At 42.6% G+C, this 20,095-nt stretch overlaps 1 protein-coding gene across 1 annotated transcript; it reads right to left on the bottom strand.

Annotated features, from left to right (window-relative positions):
• Positions 1 to 1,359: 1,359 nt before the first annotated feature.
• Positions 1,360 to 3,512, bottom strand: KCTD16 (potassium channel tetramerization domain containing 16). Its single transcript, XM_089908584.1, has 2 exons — positions 2,681 to 3,512; positions 1,360 to 1,484 (listed from the first exon to the last, which is right to left on the bottom strand). The coding sequence occupies exons 1-2, from the start codon at positions 3,510 to 3,512 to the stop codon at positions 1,360 to 1,362; spliced, it is 957 nt and encodes a 318-aa protein (XP_089764710.1).
• Between the last annotated feature and the right edge of the window lie 16,583 nt (positions 3,513 to 20,095).

Genomic DNA, 20,095 nt, shown 5'->3' with positions numbered 1-20,095 from the left:
AAACAGAGGAAGAAGGGGTCTTTCCCCATGACTGTCAACCACCATATGCAATGTACTAATTTCTTGCTGTTCATTTTTTACTGTGATCTGGATCCAGACAAAGTGACTCTGCATTATCCCTTGGTTATTAGAAGAGTCTAATTGCTTGGAGTTAACTACTTGCACCTAAGAAGTTTGTCACTACATATCTATATCTTTATCTACAGATATTTTTATAACATAGGAGGAAGTTGAGTCCCCCGGCAAAGAGCATCTTTTCTGTTGGTTGGTTGGTTGGTTTCTTTGAGGTTGGGGGAGGTGCTCACCAGAGACACACACTGCCCCTTCGGATCTGGCTGGCAGGTGGTGGCTTCTGGGCTCCACACCCTCTGCAAAGCGAGAGGTGGCTTGGTGCTCACAGTTGGTTGATTGGCAGGGCTCAGAGCATCTTTGCGTACAAGCTTTAGAGCACCTCCTGTAGTTTTGTCCCATTAACCTGAGCACAACAGCTTGACGAATTTGGTTATAGAGGCACAGTTGGCAGCTTCTAATTAAATAATTATACCTAAGCAGCTGCACGGAAGCTGCCATGCACCTTAGAAAGACAGTAGCCAGTTTTATTGATCCTAAGACAGAGGAAGAGTTAACACTTCGCTCTGGTTGTTACGTACAAAGGGCAAGTATATCATATGCAGTACATGTGCTGTGCAATACGAAGTTGCTGTACGTTTGTGCTAGCCTGTCCATGGAGTGACGGAGAGCAAACCTTGGCAACCTCTCAGCAACCCAGAAAAGAAAGAAGCGATTATATGATCAAAAAACAGAGTCTGTTGAGAGCAATCTAAAAGGGACATAGTATTATATGGATGAGTCTTTGATGAACACAGAAATGTCACTGAGCTAGTAGGCAAATGCGCTCAGGTTCTGGGTATCATTTAGATGAGCAAGTGATTAGAATCAAGTGTAGTCTTTTTGAGGGGCTATGGTTGGTAGGTTTTCTTTTATTTGACTAAAGCTTCTTAAGAGGCTGTTTTCAAATATTAGAAATTGGAGAACAAGGTAAATATCACATACCTAGATTTAAACTCTATGATGCATGTTTTCCCCAAAAAGTTAGAAGATATTTATTCTACAGAATCACAGATAATGTCACACTCCTTTGTAGAAAGCTAAAAAGCTAAAGCCTTATCTCTATACTAGTGGAAAATTCACCAGAAGGAAGAAAGCAGAATCTCGCAACTAAGTTCCAACATAGAGGAAGGTACAGATTACAGATAAAGGCCATAGGTAGGGATACTGGACCAAATAATGCTTGTTCCAACACATGAGAACGCTACTGAACTGCTGGCTGATTTCATTTTTCTACACAGGCTGTTCTTTCTACACAATCCATTTGTCTTCACTTCCAAAAACCAAACGTGTGATAACCCAGTAGAGAGCAACTCGGCTTCCCACAGGCCTTGTCACCAAGGTTCCCAGCACCATCTCCAAACGAATAAACACAACTGTAGGCAAAAACCAGTCCAGGAAATTCAGTCGTATCTTTATGTGTAAAGACATTTAGATATTTTAATCCTCAAAATTTATGGATTTGCCTTAAAATAAGAACAGAGAAAAACTGGAAACATATTTCTTATGGCATTCACTTCACCCAACTCCCAGACCTGTTGAAAATCAGCAGTTCATCAAGCCCTACACTTTACAGATTGATTGATTGTTCTCCTTTCAGAGATCAATGGCTTATCTTTAGAATAATGCCATTTCTTAAAATAAGGCATTCTGTACAGTCATTTAAACAAATGGACTGACCTCTAACAAACTCTTACTTTAAAGGCACAATTTAAAGGTACAATTGTTTCCTTTCTTTTTTCCCTTCTGCTTTCCTTTTATGTCAGTGACTCTATCACCTCAGCTATCTGAAGACGACTGCATGTGACTGACAATTCTCAAGGATTCATTCCTTTTAGATGACTCCTAAATGAAGCTCGACTTAATTAAGTCTGCACTGCAACTCACATCTCAGTACAAATTGCCAAGGAATCAAATCACAAAACTGTAAAGCCTAGAAAAGCAAATTTCAGACTTGGGGTCGGGGGGGGAAGGGGGTCTTTCGTCAGTCTAGGCTGCCGTCTAGCCAAGATCGTGTCATTCAGTGCAACATCCATTTGTGTTTTCAACGCCCCCATGAAAGCCAGTCTTCAGCAACCAGCTTAAGAGACCCCAAAGTTAGATAAAAGAATAGAGAGCAGCACTTCAGCCACTCTGAGTCTATCAACCTCCTGTGGACCAACAGCTAAGTTCTAATGTTCTTATGTTCACAATTCAATATCTGACAGAGACACACACGCCTGTTTTCATTCCACATATGACCTATACCAATATCATTTGCATCTTGTGATGTTTGAGGCCTTTAAATATTCTGTGATTCTTTAAATATTTTTAAATAAATAAATATTTATATAAATATTATAAAATAAATATTTTATAAATATTCTTTAAATATTCTGTGACTGGAAAAACAAACGTCGTCTTAGGTAAGACATGAAAGCTGACTATAACCTCTAATCTTCTAGCTGTACCTCAAGGGTTAAAAAAAAGAACCAAAACAGTATTCCTTAGACATAGACTGAACATGCAGACACATATTTCTGTTAAGAGGATCCATACACATGAAAAAACAAAAAGAACCCGTGGTACTTACGATAGAAGACGTACTCGGTGTAACTTGACCAGACCTTGTCATCTGTGTATTGGTTGACGAAAGATGCTGTCACTGAGGAGTTACAAGCCACCATGTGGAATCCACATTCTGACAACATATCAAAAGCCCTTTCCAGATGCCTGAATTTGAGATAAAATCTGGAGGTGTATCTTTCTGGGGCTCTGTCAGGGTCTCTGCTCTCATTCAAAGTTTCTCCAAAGACCTCCTTTGCCAAGGAAATCCTTCCACAAACCAAAATCCGGGGAACTCTCCGAAACTTGGCATCTGCCTGCCCCTCTCTGCCCATGGTGCAGGACCCCCTGTATCCCACAGTAATAAAACCCCACTTGCGGTCAGCAGGGAGTAGCGAGGAAGGGGGGCATATTCTCGTGTCACTTCCTTGGGAGGCATCTTCAAAGTCACTATGGCAGAATTCATCTGGGCTTTGCTTGATTTCATCAGGGGTCAGGAGTTTGACCAAGTCTGGGAGCTGGAAGTACTCAGCTTCCCTTTTCAGTCTTCCCCTTTCTGGAAAGTGATCAGGCAGGACCACCTGCCTGTCCCTGAGATAGTCCAGAATATAACGGAACAAGAATCCATCTCTGTCAATGAAAAACCTTCCCTTGGAGTCCTTGGCTAGATCGTTAGCTGTGTCTCTCTTTGGGGAAAACATTTTCCACAGGAGGGAATGAGGGATGCTTATTAATGTGGAATGGCGAGTGAAATAAACTTGACCCCCAACATTCAGCTCCACAACCTCAGGGAAGGAGTTGGGAACCGCAGCCCCTTGTTCTCGAGGATAATAACGACTACAGTTTCCACTCAGAGCCATTGTCCCTTTCTTCTTCTTCTATTTTGATGTGAAGGTGCAGTTCAATGGAGTCAGAGCCTGATCTTTTGCACCAACTTGTAAGGGAGGGAGAGGATGCTAACTTGTTAAGAAAACGGCCTTCTCTTACCTAGTTTTTTCCCCAAGAAAGCAAAATTTCAAAGACTCCACAGGTGAAGTGATGCTGCAAAAGTAGTTTAAACCCTGGCAGGTGGTAAGCTATTACTTCATGGAATATAATCAACTCATCTGCATCCAATCTTCCCCCAAGCTCAGTAGGCAAGGCAGGCCAGGTCTCCAGTTACTGAGAGGTCTGTGTGAAGGAAAAGAGAGAAAATTATTTCCTCAATCCCAGCATGAGTCAGAAAAAAAGAGACCACTGGAGAGAGAAGAGGGAAGGAGAGAAGCAGGAAGGGAGGAAGGAAGGGAGGGAGGGAGGGAGGGAGGGAGGGAGAGATTATTTTACATAAGCAGCCCTGGAACTACTGATTTCACCCATTCTTCAACTAAATCGTAGCTTCTCGCAAGCTATTTTGTGTCTACATATTTATCCATATTCCTCTGTCTCCAGCATTTAGTATTAAAAACATTTCTATTTGATTTCTGCATTAAAAAGGAATATGCAATTTTCAACTTCTAAAAGGGTTTTTTTTTTTTTTTTCTGGCTGGACAGGAAAAGTAATAAGCCTCGAACTTACCTTAGTGAGTGCTGGAAACAGATCTTGCGCAGAAATACCCATTTGCAAAGCAGTCGGAATCCACAGAGTCTGGAGCTTGTCAAATCCCGAAGAGGTAAAGGACAGAGGTATCAATGAAGGGTGCCAGAGAGATGTGCTCTTAGAAAATAATCATATATATATGTGTGTGTGTATATATATTTAAAGATTTATATAAATGTACATTTGTGTATATATTCACTTCCAATCTCAAGTTAAAACAAGTCACAAAAAAGTTAAACCGTGACGAGAGGTTGGATTGAAGAAGCAAAGCAGAGAAAAATATTCGTCCAAAGCTTCTCCAGGAAAAAAAAAAAAATCAAACCTTTGGAAAGAATCCTTAAAACAGAAGAGAGTTGCAAGAGGTACTGGGACCTAGAAGCTTTTCAGAAAGCCCAGAAGCAGAAAGAAAGACAGATGTGCCCTGCTGGGGTCCCAGGTAGCCACCCCACCTGCTGGCAAGGGCAAGCGGGCTCCCATGTTCCCAGCCAAGTGGGAGCCGGTGGCCGCCGCAGAGACGAAATGACGGCGGGGGGCTCGGGCTCGGGCTTCTCCGGCGGCGGAGCTGGGTGGTTCCACAGTTCCTAGTGCAGTTCGGATGCTGTTGTTTCAGCAGTGCAGGCAAGAAACCATCCAGGGAAATGACTATTACATCATCTTAAAGGAATATGGATTGGAGAAAGCGGAGGCAGCTCCGAGTCACGTCCGCCTCGCTGACAGGTCGCCAAGACTGCACGAGGACGCCGCGCTCCGGCCGCGAGCACGCGACTCCTGGGCGCTCCGGGCTCGGGGCGGGGACGCAGCGCTGCGCAGCCACTCCCCCCCCCACCCCCACCGTCCTGTCCGGAAGTCTGGAGTTTCCAAGGGCCTTTGCTTTCCCCTTTCCTCCTGTCTTCAGACCTCCACAGCTACCACCATCCCCCAGAAACAAGCCCCCAACCCAGTGGTGAGAAGAACACAGAGATGTTTCATTAAAAAAAATCAACAAACATGCCCGTCGCACGTGCACTGAATTTCTGCGGAAGGGCAAATTGCCCCTCTAAAGTTTGTTTTTATAAAAATTAAAAAAAAAGGAAGGAAGGAAGGAAGGAAAGCACACCCAACGACCCCCAATATTCAAGCTACAAAGTAGTTATTTTTTCCAACCAAAGAGGATGAAACCATGTTCTCTCAGATGCCCTCACCTGTTTTTTCCCTTCTCCATCCCTCTGCCACCCTACCACAGGAAATAAATAAATAAATAAATAAATAATAAATACATACATGCTTAGGTACAGTCTCTCTGGAATTAATGATGCTCCTTCAAAAGAATCCACGAAGCACTGGTACCCTCAGAAAACCCAGGGTTTATATCAGTAAGTCATGAGCTTAGCTTCCATGTAAATTGTGACCTGCAACGTTTTTTCTGGGGCTGTTTCCATACAGAGCATCTCTTTGGATGTACCCCCGCCCCCTCCCATCTCATCCCAAGAGGGCTCTGGTGGAAGATTCGCCTGCAAAGAGACATTTTACTCCTGTCCCACAGGGTTCCCTTAAGTGCATCATTAGAGTTTCAGGAAGGCATTTCCAGGGCAACCTAATCCACTAACAAAGTGCTTCCAGTTGATCCTGCCAGTCAATAATGGCCCAGCCAACAGCTTACAGTAAGTCAGCCATTTCCCCTTTCAAACACCAACGTCTTAGGACTCACATTCCTAATGAGAATATAGTACTTCATCTATGAATAATATATGTGAGGCACACTCCATTCCAAACAATTGCTATTTTTAAAAAATGAAAGCCAAAACTGGAGAGGAAAGCATGAATTAGAGAGATTTTATGGGATACACGTGTTTATGGCCAACTCTTGCCCCAAGAATTAGCTTGAAGATAGACTCAGCGGTAGTATAAAATAATTTCTAATTTAACGCTCTTTTCTTTCACTAAGAACCGGATTACTGAACATATTCAGAGTGTTAGCTAACACTCCAACGCCTGATTATATTTGACTTTGTTTCTTTAACGAATGTATTAACCTGTTCTGCCCTCAATCATTGGGATTTTAATACTGGACCAATCAAAGATGTGTCTGTTATTTGATGCACTCATATCGCCATCTAGTGTTTTCAAACTATCAGTGCAATCTGTATCTGGCAACTTACCTGAGCCAAAAGTTAGATTTTTTTTTTCCTTTATTTTAAAGTTTTTATAGTGGTTTGAGTATTTCCAGAAATGTTCTGTTCACCAAGATGACAAAGTAAACATTTAGTTGCCATCTGGTTAAGGGAAAAAAATAAGTCTGAATCTATACCGATTAAGTACTGGTTTTGGTTGTAGTTAAGAGCAAATTATTTTGTCTAAGAGAGTAGGCCAGTACGCCATGACAATAGCTTTGGAGATTAGATATTAAAATATTTGGGGGGCAGTCTGACAGGAAGTGAAGAATGGGAGGAAGAAAAATCATAGTCTTTTAAAGATAAAAGGAACTTGTGAAATGGAATCACCATCTTGTCTTAAAGATACGGAAACTGAGTACCAGAGAGGGAAAGCACTTCCACAGGGTCACACAGCTGTAGAGTAGCAGGGTAGGGGTTAGACCACTGCCTATTCAGAATGATCAATGTCCTGTTTTTAACCTTATGGATTCTAGAATAGGGATGGAGAAGTGGCAAGCAAAGAAACGAAGAATTTCAAGATTATTACACATTTGAAATCAAAAGAACAAGTCATTTAAAAGAGCTTTTAGCATTAAGTTGAGTTGAAAGGCTAAAATATTTTTACCATTTAAAAGTAGAGTAATCTGAATTTCAAAAATGAGGAGCTCTGTTTATTTGTCTGGGTTCCCTAGGGTAGGCAACTTTTTTTTTTTTTTTTTTTTTTTGCGGTACGCGGGCCTGTCCCGCTGCGGAGCACAGGCCCCGGACGCGCAGGCTCAGCCGCCATGGCTCACGCGCCCAGCCGCTCCGCGGCATGTGGGATCTTCCCGGACCGGGGCACGAGTCCGTGTCCGTTGCATCGGCAGGCGGACTCTCAACCCCTGCGCCACCAGGGAAGCCCAGGGTAGGCTATTTTTGAGACAAGTAGTTTTTAATGTTTTTGGAGAATGGACTGCTTGGAGAATCTTAGGAAATCTAGGAAATGAATACACACACATAAAAGTTCACATTCAGTGTCGGGGCAGAGCTTCTCAGAAAGGTCTGAGTAAAGAGAGGAACCAGGGAGATCACGTGGCCAGGGACTCATATTCCCAGCAATCCTCAAATTTTGACTATGAACTTTCTTTTTGAAATGAGATTACACACACAGAGACACATTCTGAGGATTGAAAAAAATAAAACATAAAACATTCACCACATGACCTTAACCTTGTGACCACACCACCTGAAATGCACTCTGAATTCGTATTTCTTAATATTTTTTAATGAACACTGTAACTATCCCAGGCTTTACACACTTGTATTGCTGTATGTTGTTTTGTGCTAAAAAAAAGTTCATTTATTATAATAAACTGTTAAAAATAAACAACTGTTTTGCCAGCCCTCTTTAGGCATATTTACTTTTTTAATCTACCTGGAGCCTCAAGAAATTGAGAGGTTCTGGACCTCTCATCTTTTGAGAGGTCAGGGGTTTTTGGGTCAACATTGGCCCTAAGCCTATTCATGTCGGGTTCTGTAGAGCACAGGTTAACATCTGATCCATACTCTTCCTTATTCCTTTAGTCTCTGGGATACAAAGGCTTGAGAAGTGGGCTTTGAGGAAACAAAGCAATACACCATATAGAGAGATTTAAATAGTGCTAGAGTAATCGAGTATGTCCCAGGGTGTCTCAGGAAGGCTGTCAGTAATCCCGGCTGTTTGGTGCCTGAACAAGAGGCAAGAAGCCAAGTCTAAGCAGTTAGTGTGTTCCTGTCCTTCGTGTCAGCAGATAACGCTGCTAGTGTGATTATTCTTTTCTGGCAGCTTTCCGCTGAAACACTGTGGGATGCCACACTCAGCCCGAAGGCTGAACATCCAGCAACAGATTTCTCTTAAGGGAAGAGCGAGGAAGAATGTTCCATCCTGTTCCTTGTAATATTCAAGCCCACAGCACATGAAGACACACCATGGATAATTTGTGGTATTGATAAAACGTGTCAGCTTCTGTTTCCTGTTCCCCACTTTCACACACCCCCAGAGCTGAATGTTGAAGAGTATATTCTCAAAAGGACAATTTTAATTTTCGAATAATGGGATCACTTCCCATAGCCTCACCCCCTAACACATCCTTAAGTTTCCTCTCCCGTCAAGCACTGATAGCTTTTATGCTGACTGCCTTTGATATAAGGGAGGGAATTGATCTCATAAACTTACTCATACTAAGATGCAGTGCACTCATTGTGTTACATGCCCCCAAGGACTCCTGAATTAGCACCATCATCTTAATAGCTACTGTTTATGGAGGGCCAGCCATAGTCATTACCTCTCTCCCTGACTGGTGGTGTAACAGCAGACAGGAGACTCAACGTCTCTGAGCCAGGGTAAAACGGAGAAAATGAGAAGACCTGCCTCCCAGGTGTGCTGGGCTGATAAAATACTATGATCTGCATGTTGGACCCCTAGCACGTTCCCTAGCTCTAGCTGAGTGCTTAATAAATGACAGCAGTATCCGTGATAGTGGTAGAAGCAGCCATATTTGTTGTTAGACTCAAGCCGAGGCACAAAGAAGTTACAGAAGATGCCCAAAGATTGAAATTCACTTCTACTTCCAAAATCATTCATCTTCCCACTGTGCAGTTTTAGGTAAAGATCATTGCTTGTTATAAATGTATTTCTTAATAATGGGGGGATTTCAGGCTTTGGTGAGGGGGATGGGTGACAGAATGGGGAACTGAGAATAATCAATACCACGATGGTTAAAAATAGAAATTCCACTATCTTTTGCCAGACAGGGTTGCATTCCTGGTACCCTTTCATCCATTCCACACAGATTTACTAAGTCCCTATGTTGTATGTAGCACAGTGCTAGGTACTTAAGATACAAAGCTGAACTCAGACACGAACACACTCACACTCAAAATCATAGCAATGGAAGACAAAGATTAAAAGGTTCTAGATCCTTGAGTACTGCCTCTTATTTGCAGAAAACGATGCCTGCTGCTGTATTCAGCTTTGGGTCCTACATAGTTCACATATGACTTGGACAAACCACTTAACCTCAGGTGGCCTCTGCTTCCATATCTATAAAATGAAGCTGTCCCCCCTTATAGAGATACTGTGACTGATGGCAAAAGAAAGATAAAATACGGCTGCCAAATCTTCAGAGACATACTGGGAAGTAACAGAGGAAGATGGCAGCAAACAGCAATCTCTCTTGTTAAAATAAAGCCTCACAAGAAAGAACTGGGATTAGACTTGTATAATTTTAAAGTTGGAACAGGAGACCCTTCAATATCATCCACTGCACCCGGAGACTCTGAAAGGAAAGGCTGCCGAATAAAGTTCTTCCTAGTGAACTCATTTTGAGATCTGAGTTTTTTTTTAAATTTTATGCTGATCTGAAAAGCAAGTATGGACTGCTCTTCACATATGAAGGTGACATCTTTTCTTTTTCTTCAGAACAAGGAAGCTTTTCTGGAACAAACGGTCCAAGTTAGGAGTGCACCATTTGATCATGAAGTTGAGTGAAGCCAAGTCCACATATGTGTTTTGAAACTGTGATCTCAGCATGAAACCTAACCAACAGAAATATACTCGTCCTTAAAATGGATTGGAGAATGGGGGGGCGGGAAGAATATAGCTGCCCAGCTATCAAACAATTGGTTCCAGCAAATACATAGGCAGTATTTTAGGCATAACCAGAAAAAACAAAAGAGGTCTACCCTGGCCACCCGTACAGTCCTACTCCAAGAAACCTGCTTAACCGTGCTGTATCATTCACAGTGTGATGCTCATTGTATATGTTGTGTTATGCATATTGGCACCATCCTTACTATGTTTACTACACATTATGCAACATATCTCTTGGTAAAGGAGTAGTGTAATTTGTAAGCCAGTAATTGTCAGTCTTTTATCTTCTACCATGAAACCCATCTTTCAAAGGACATCTTGGTCACCTTTCCAAAATATGCAACAGACAGTAGCAATATCAAATCCACAAACGCTTAGGTGTTAAGTTCAAAAACACTTATTTATTTAAAAAGCAATCAGTCAGAAATTGCAATAACACGTCAGTGGTCTCTAGAGTGCATTTTAATGTTTTTCTAAATAGTTTTATATACGCATACATGGAATTTATTGAACTCCCTCAAACAACTTGCGGGAAATGGAGTCTGAAAAGCCTAGTTATAATGAAAAGGAACAGGTTTTAGAATCAGGCAGAGCAAGGTTTGAAAGAGGTACCTACCAGCTGTATGATCATGAGCTAATCACTTTACCTCTCTGAGGATATTCGCCTCTTGTATATAATAAAGATAGAAGAATCCACTTTGTGGAATTGATGTAAAGATTAGAGATAATATTCTGCAAGTGCTTGGCACATAGCAACTGTTCAATAGGTGAAGGGCAATGTGATTATATTTATGCTTCGCTCCATCACTTCCTCTCCCTCTTCCTCCACTTTCTGCCTGCACGCGATGGGTCTGTGTGAATGAGTGGGTGGGAGGGTACCACATTACTTATTCATACTGGTGATGTGACTGATCCCTTTTCTAAAAGTCTGCTTCTCCCTGCGAGGAGTGGGATAGGATAAAGGAAAGGGATACTGGGAACTCTAAGCACAATTGTCCTAGGAGATGGATAATTTGTTCATTTTGGGCTTCCCTGGTGGCGCAGTGGTTGAGAATCTGCCTGCTAATGCAGGGGACACGGGTTCGAGCCCTGGTCTGGGAGGATCCCACATGGCGCGGAGCAACTAGGCCCGTGAGCCACAACTACTGAGCCTGCGCGTCTGGAGCCTGTGCTCCGCAACAAGAGAGTCCGCGATAGTGAGAGGCCAGCGCACCGCAATGAAGAGTGGCCCCCACTTGCCACAACTAGAGAAAGTCCTTGCACAGAAACGAAGACCCAACACAGCAAAAATAAATTAATTAATTAACTCCTACCCCCAACATCTAAAACAACAACAACAACAAAAACATAGTCACCTGCCTTAGAAAGTAGCTATACTTCTCAAAGAATGATGAATAGAGGAAAGCTCATTCAGGGCATCTCACATCATTTTACGTTGATTCAGCAGTCACTTTGGTGTAGCCACTGTTTGTAGAAGGCATTTTTCACAACTAAATCCAAACACGTCATACTCGTAGGTTGAAATGAATCTTACCAACAGCACCTGCACACAGGGAAAGCAGGAAGAAAGAAGGGCAAAGACCAAACAACAAATGGAAAAATTTATCTCAAGGAACAAAATTGAACTGTTTTATTAGAGGACTTGAGAAATCAAAGCTGGGAATTTCAGGCATGCTCTGAAATACCACTTTGATAGCCAGCACACTTTTTCCCTTGCCTTTGAATTATCTGCAAGAAATCCAGGGATCATTTTTCATTCATCTTCATAGCCCCCAGCAGCTAGCACAGGATCTGGCCTCTGGAAGGTACTCAATTAATGCTTGTTGAATTTAATTGCAGGAGCAAGAGTGTTTTCTCAGAATGGCACAAAAAGTGGTATATTAAGAAACTGACAGGGTCGTGTCAGAATGAAGTGTTCGTTGGTAGTTGATTTCAGTTTAGCTCTCAAAACATTGAGTTCTCCATGCTGTCAACTAAAAAAAAAAAATACACAGCCAAAAAGTTGAGAATTACGTTTTGTTTTCCGGACAAAACTGAGCACTTCAGCCTGGGACGCAGCCTCTTAGATAGTTCTGAGGGACTGCTCTGAAGAGGTAAGGGGGGCAGCCAGGATACATTGGAGTTTTTGCAACAAAGACCAGGTAGTGGAACTTCAAAAGATTTCTGTTAATTAAAGAAAACCAGACATCTCAAGTTAATGAATTTAGCACTTTTCTTTTATGTATGGGAAGATGCAAAAATCTGGCTCCTTGAAATCATTCCTTTGATATGCACCTTAGCTATCTGGGGCCAGAATCCTGCTTTTCTCCATCCTGAATCCCTCCAGGTGCACAGCTGGGGGCTGCTGCACCACATGGGGGCGGCTGTAGTGGCTTGATGGCTGCAACATCCTTTGTCTACTGATATGGCAGGCGACATTTTTCATTCACGATGCTACTAGGGACTTTTGCATTTGGTCAGGACCCAGAGAAATCAACTAACTGCAAAAACGGCCGTTCTTAACTCAACACTGCAAAGAGGTCATCGAAGAACCCAGTGACCAGTCCAAATGGAGTGAAAAAAGGAAGACCATTTACACCCTTGGAAGAGGAAGACGCCACAAAGTTTTTAGTTTCAAAATTGCACTGACACCAGTTTCTTAAAATATTCATGTCTGTGTTTGTGGCCAAACAAACTAACAAATAAAACACGCCGACTGCCAGACATATTCACCTACGTTGTCTCTTTTAATTCCTACAACAATCCTGAACTGTTGGTATTGTGGGGAGAATAAAAGAGCTTCCAAGAGGTTAAATAATTAGCAAGAGGTCACACCAAGCTTGTCTGATGCCAAAGCCCCCTTTTAACGACACCAAATTACTTAGGCATAATTCCTTGTATAAATATCCTTAGTCTGTGTCTAATATTTGGATTTGCTCACACGGAGCAGCATACATTCCTAGCATAGATCACCACTGTATCCCCAATCCTAGTTCTGTGCCTGGCACAGAGAAAGCACTCTGTAAGGATTTGTCAAAGGTTTGTTAGAATGAACAAGTGAATGAATAAATCAACGTGTGAGGGACTTCCCTGGTGACGCAGTGGTTAAGAATCCGCCTGCCGGGCTTCCCTGGTGGCGCAGTGGTTGAGAGTCCGCCTGCCGATGCAGGGGAGACAGGTTCGTGCTCCGGACCGGGAAGATCCCACGTGCTGCAGGCAACTAAGCCCGTGCGCCACAATTACTGAGCCTGTGCTTTAGAGCCTGTGAGCCACAACTACTGAAGCCCGCACGCCTAGAGCCCGTGCTCCACAACAAGAGAAGCCACCGCAATGAGAAGCCCGTGCACCTCCACGAAGAGTAGCCCCCACTCACCACAGCTAGAGAAAAGCCCGGGAGCAGCAGCAAAGACCCAACACAGCCAAAATAAATAAATAAATAAATAAAAATAAGCAAATAAATGAACAAACTATCAGCTGGGACAAATGGTGTCCAGAAATTTTAGCTGGAAACAACAAGGTTCTGATCTCATGTGGTGTGTCTAATTGTCTTTACTCCCGAAATTTTGGTTCCAAATGGAAGACTGATTCCAACGATGAAAAAGGGTTCCAAAGAGGAAAAATTAAAAGTTTTTCATAACAGCATCAAAGAATTGGCCCTTCATGAATCCACAAGGCTGAGTACTATAGATTTATATGTTTATGTTCCAGAATTTAGAAGCTTTTAGAAATAAGAAACTCCTTTGGAGATAAAGCTAAAAACCCCACGTGTTTTCTTTTAAGTGCTTAGATGGTGAAAAAAAAATGCGGTTTACTTAAAAAAAAATCTTGACAAGGTACCAGGCAATTCTAATCCCGTCATTTTATGCATCAGTCACTCTGCATCCTTTCCAAAAATATGTGTGGCGTGGAGTGTGGCGTTGGAAGTCCTGATAATGATTGACCTATACAGACACACACACTGGGCACAAGATTTAAGAAGCCAAAGCACACAGTTCAAATGTGAGTTGGGAGACATCACTCTTTTGCTGTAAAGTGCAGATGTGCACAGCTGCTGCCAAGGAAATCGCATGTTACCTTTATGGAGAGTGATCTGAGCCTCAAGTACATCTGCCAGTTATCCTAGGGTCTATCAAAATGACAGGCTGGTTTGCAATGTATGGTTGCAATGGCTGCCAGAGGATATTGGGCAATTGTTTGAAATACAGCCACTGCTGTATGTCTTCCTGATAAATCTGGTTCCCATTCCTTAGGAAAAAGAATGCCTGTGAAAAATGGAGTGCCACGAGAAAAGATTTATGGATCTGATAGAAACTGGATTCAATCTGATGTCTCTTGACCAACCCCTGGAATTTTTCATATATGTAAATGAGATTTTGAGAGTAGTTCACACAGCTATGTTGTTGAAGTACCATCATATTGAACACAGAGGCTAAGGGTACCCCTAGATAGGATATTAAATAAAATCTTAAATTAAGATGGAAAACTAGAGAAAGGGCTAGGGATGGAAAAGGAGTGGATTTCTACTTTGCACCAAAGACTGTAAGCAAATGCATTTCTCTTATTGCCATTTTGCCCAAGGACATTTGTGCCTCTAAGTCTAAAGAAAGAAAGAGAAAGTAACTGTCCAATGAAAGTGACAGAGGGGATGGAGTCCACTTTGAGAACATCCACTTTGGGCTTCACAATAATAACCCCCCATTCCCAAAAAAGTTCACCTGCAGAGGCACTGGCTAATCAGAGTCCACATAGAGTCCTTCCCCAGAAACCCCATTAGTTAATGACAACTAAGTTTGTTGAAGTCCAACAAAAAAAAGCTTTTGAAATCCCACTTCTGCTTATCCTCATTCATTTACTGAAATTTTTACACATCTATTTGTACAAAGAACTATGTTAGACACTGTAGAGGATGCAACTATTAATCAGACGAGAGTTGCCCTCAATAAGCTGATAATATGGTAGGGCAAAACAACTTATTCTGTGTTCAAATTGGAGATAGATAACTGATGCACGGAGGAGAGTGATGGTTGCCCTTAAAAGAAATGGAGAAAGTTCTATGAGACAGGCACAGAGCTAACCAAAAGGAAGTCATTTTTTGAAACTCTGAGGAACATCATGTTAGCACAAAGTGCCCATTAATAAATTATTGATGGGCTAAAGAAAGTGCCACCTTGCATCCCTACACATTTACTGGGCATGAAGTCGGAGGCACTCATTTAGAATTCATTTAGAACCGCCCCAAACTGTGCTGATTCATTAGAGTCCTGATGCTCTCAGAAATATTTTTGTAAGCCCATGACAGCACTAGTCTGTACAGCTAATTTGTATTTGGTTCTCAGCCAGCAAGGGCTAAGAGCCATTTGTGTGGTCCTCCACAGTCATTTACTTATTCCACCAGATCCCTCTTTCTGCCATTACTTGTGTGTCAGTGAACACGTGGGTTCAAGATGGCTGACCAAAGGAACACAAGTGATGGTGCTGAGGATTCCACCAAAGACCAAGGAAGATACCGGATGGTAGAAAGCAGGCTTCACCGCAACAGCTCCAAATGCCTTCAAGGAGATAGTCTAAGAAACCCAGATCGACAGACAATTGTTGCCTGGTAGAAATCCTTTGACATTTTGAAGGGCAGTATAAGCCTCAATGCAGCCTAGAAAGATTGCCCAATAACAGTATGAAGCATAAATAGAAGAAATCTATGGCCAGGGGCATATCACAAATTCAGGAGACTTCAGGGGAAAGAAGAGCAATTGCCAAAGTGTAACATCAGTAGCACATCCCCAAGGACGTTGCAATAATCCCATAGAGCACCCATTTAGTTAACATAATTATACCCGGGAACAGATTCCCACAATAAATGGGGTATGCCTATAGTTTCAGGCTGGCGGGGTGGAAGTGGAGGACAATACAGAACACTATTTCTATTTCAGATACCCCAGGAGCCCTGTAATTAAGGATATCCTGAGGGCTTGGGGAGGTTGACTTTCTGTAAACAATAGCAATTCTTTAAGGCAATTGTGTAATACAGAGGAGATCTAATAAAAGAACATGAGTAACTTTTTTTTTTTTTTTTTGCGGTACGCGGGCCTCTCACTGCTGCGGCCCCTCCCGCCGCAGAGCACAGGCTCCGGACGCGCAGGCCCAGCGGCCATCACAGGTCCAGCCGCTCCGCGGCACGCGGGATCCTCCCGGACCGGGGCACGAACCCGCGTCCCCTGCATCGGCAGGCGGACTCCCAACAACTGCGCCACCAGGGAAGCCCAGTAACTTTTTTTTAAAATTTCATTTATTTATTTACTTTTGGCTGTGTTGGGTCTTCGTTTCTGTGCGAGGGCTTTCTCTAGTTGCAGCGAGCCGGGGCCACTCTTGATCGCGGTGCGTGGGCCTCTCACTATCGCGGCCTCTCTCGTTGCGGAGCACGGGCTCCAGACGCGCAGGCTCAGTAGTTGTGGCCCATGAGCTTAGTTGCTCCGTGGCATGTGGGATCCTCCCAGACCAGGGCTCGAACCCGTGTCCCCTGCATTGGCAGGCAGATTCTCAACCACTGCGCCACCAGGGAAGCCCGAGAACATGAATAACTTTTGTTCAGCACAAAAGGACAACCTTATGAGTAATTTTGGTCACCTTGCATTACTGCAAATAAAAGTTGCCTGGTTTATTAACCTAACATTCACAATTTGGGGATGGGAAGGGAAAGAAACCTACAAAGAAATACTAAAACAAAACTTAAGTACTAAAAATGATTTTTTCCTACAGGGGGAAGCATTCATGCATTATGGTTAAAAGTGGGGGCTTTGGGATCAGGCAGTTCTGGGAACCAACTCCCAGCTCCATCATTTACCAGCTGAGAAAGTTACATTAATTTTCTAGTCATGATTTTCACATCTGTGAAATGGGAAATAATTGTAGTTCCTTATGGAGATTTTGTGAGAACCAAGTAAGGGAACGCCTATTGAGTACTTAGTACATTACCAGCTCATAGTTAGCGTTCAACAAATGTAGCTTTGGAGCTTCTTCATGCATTTTTCCCCGAAACTGTTTTAGATTATCTCCCTAGAGCAGAGGGTAGAGGCACATCATTAATGTTGGCCAGTCCTCATTCTGTGCCCCTTACAGATTGGGAGGGAAGGAATCAGGGCAGTTACACAGATCACCCCTGGGGGTGCAGAGCCTCACTCAGAGATGTGTGGGGTGGGTCAAAAGGCACCATATGGCAGTGTCATAATGTTATTTGCCTGAATAATAACTCTCTACTTGCCAAATTATCAGTTTCACCATCCCTGGCCCCTTGAAGCTCTAGCCCTTATTCCTCATTTATTACGTGTCAGTTGTCCCAGCATGGTTTCCTGTACACAGGATGTTTGGGCAGAAATCTGCACATTTTTTAAGTTCTCTTTTTTCCCCCCTATATCCTCCCGCTTGTTGACTTGATTCAGTCTCAGTGGACTGTCACCACTGTGCAAATGATTCAAAATCTGAACGTTTGGTTTCCAGCTTCTATATACCGAATGGGCATCTTCACATAGACCTACCAGAACCTCACATTCAAGTCCAAAGCCAAATATCTGTTTGCCACTCCCATTCGTTACATTCAACCACATTCTCTAAGTTAATGGCATCAATGGCCTTCCTCTACTTTCTAAGTGAAAACCCATTATCTGATTCCCCCCTTTCCATTAGCTCCTGATACCCAATAATCAAATCTATCCACTGTATCTCTACTATAAATCTTCCGGGTATCTTTTCTTTTCCATCCCCATCTGTTCGACCCTTGTTCTTTACCTTTTACCCAAATTCATTTGTTCAACAAATAATTACTGAGATTTACCGTTGGCCAGATGCAGCATTCAGCTGTAAGCTCTATGTGTTGGGTACCCAGAGATGAACAGGTAAACGTGGCCCTTGCCCTCATGGAACCTTCATTCTACGCAAGCAGTTCACACCTTAAACAAGTAAATAAATAAGCAAAATCAATTCAAATAGTGATACGTTATGAATAAATTAGAATGTGGTGATATGAAAAAAATGTCTTGGGTCGGGGTGGGGTTGGGAAGACAAAGAGAAGAGGATGGGACTCTGCGTGGATGATACGTGAGGTAGGGCAAGAAGCCCGCCGTGTGAAATTCTGGGAATAGCATATTCTAGGTGGATGGAATGGCAGGAACAAAGGCTCACATGTCTGACGTCAGACTAAGCTTGGCATGTTCGAGGAACCAAGAAAGCCAGTGAGTTGCAGCAGAAGTGAGAGTGTAGGTCTGAGAAGCACACAGGGGTCGAACCGTTCTGGGGATCATGTACTACAGTAAGCATGTAGATTTCATTTTAAGTAGGATGGGAAGTCATTGATAGGTTTAAAGTTAGAAGCCATGTGTTCCAGTTTACTTGTTTTTTAGAGTTGGTTGATGGTTGGCTGCTCTGGAGATAATGAATTGTAGGGAAGCAAGATTGGCTATAGGGCAGAATAAAGACAGTATTGCAGGAATCCAAGCAATAGATACAGTGGCCTGAACTAGGGTGGAGGGAGGATGAAGGAGGAAAAACTGGTGAGGATTTTGGACACATCATCGAGATGCTGGAGGCAGTACTATTACATGCATCTGCTAATGTTCTCCCTCCTTCCAAGCTTTTTCATCTCAGTTCATTCAACACAAAGCTGACAGTGTCATCCTTCTAAAGATGCCATCCTTTGCCGAGATATCTCAATTGGCTCCCCACTGTTTATAAAATAAAGTCCAAAGTCGTCGGTATCGATTCAAAGTTCTATGCTATTCGGCCCTAACTACTTTAGAGAGATATACAGGGGGTCTTGGAAGGAAAGGATAAAACAGTCCCAGAGCAGTTCAAAAGTCCTTCACAAACAGTGCTATTCACAGAGTGGTGTTAGCTTTTGATGTGTGAAGAACCAGCATTCACAACTCTTTCACTTCTCTTAATCTGAGAGGATCTGTCCTAAATGGAAGGGCCACAATGCGTCAACCAGTGGTTGTGATTTAGCTTCCAAGGGGAGAAATAGGGAAGTTTTAAGAACTAGAAGAAATGTAGTAGCCCCTTAGAACACAAATAAATAAATAAATAAATAGATTTTGTTATGAACCTTGACTTCACCCATTCCTCTGAAATATAATACCCAACTACAATCGATTGAAGGAATACCTCACAACAAAATCGAACGGTCAAGTTATCATGCTTCATGTTAAACATGATTTCCTTTCCTCTCTGCCTTAAGCAAGTATTTCTTGGAAATTGAAAATTCACATCAGGATCTTCAAACCAGAGTTGAGAAGTCACAGTATTGACAATTCAGAGAAACAGAAGGGGGCAGTGTTACCCGACGCCTGCACCAACGTGAGGCCTTGAAGAAGAGAAAATGAAAGTTGCTCTGAGTAACCCTGCTCATACCTAGGATCCCAAAGAGTCTCAGTTTCAGCTGTTTGTTTCTTTCCACTTGCTAAGTCTCAAGGCCCCAAACCAAGTTAGCAATGAGGCCCACACCTTGGTCTACCACTTCTCCATGTCCTGCCAAATCTTCTTGGCAGAAAATGACCACTTCTCTCTGAGGTCTCAAGAAATACGAGCCCAGCTCTATCTTTACAGTAGTTATGAATGATTTTGCCTTTTACAGAATGGATGGTAAAAGAACTTCATCTGCATTGACCATAGGAGAAAAATACTCTGCATTTAACATGCTAGCATCAGACAGACCCAAAAGATTTTTTGCACTTCTAGGAAAATAGATATATGCAACTTGCAGCTATATACCCAGAGACTTACTCAAAAACATTCACCGAATGCCTGGTGTAGGTAGAAAACCAGAAAGGAAAGCGTTCCAAACTTTTAGACAATTTAGCAGACAAGTCTAGAGACAGCTCTACACAGGGAAAGGCTGGCAAGTGCCCCCAAAAGAGAGGTAAAAATTCTTAAAGGAAACTGAGGAAGAATTCAGCTGGCTGTCATCAGAGTTTAAGGCGAGGGAACAGGAGAGGAATTAGAGGAAATATCCTGACTAGACAATGTTGTCATTGCACCTTAAAGGACAGTAGATCTAGAAAAACAGAAGCTAAAGGTACTAGGCAGAAGGAAAAAATCAGTTCAAAAAGTATATATGTGTGTGCGTGTGTGGGTAAGGAGGCGTGTAGGAAGTGGGAAAAG

Source organism: Delphinapterus leucas, chromosome 3 (assembly GCF_059928025.1).
Source record: "Delphinapterus leucas isolate spDelLeu-1000000601 "Yukka" chromosome 3, BTC_Dleu_Yukka2, whole genome shotgun sequence".
In the NCBI taxonomy this organism is placed as follows: Eukaryota; Metazoa; Chordata; class Mammalia; order Artiodactyla; family Monodontidae; genus Delphinapterus; species Delphinapterus leucas.
The sequence above is the reverse complement of the archived record's forward strand: the minus strand, read 5'-3'. Positions and strand labels throughout refer to the sequence as shown.

Excerpts from the sequence above, each read along its gene's own strand:
- KCTD16 (XM_089908584.1), bottom strand. The coding sequence starts at position 3,512 with ATGGCTCTGAGTGGAAACTGTAGTCGTTATTATCCTCGAGAACAAGGG. Across the intron at positions 1,485-2,680 it reads CACCGAGTACGTCTTCTATC|TTGTGTTTATTCGTTTGGAG; the intron begins GTAAGTACCACG and ends TTTTGCCTACAG.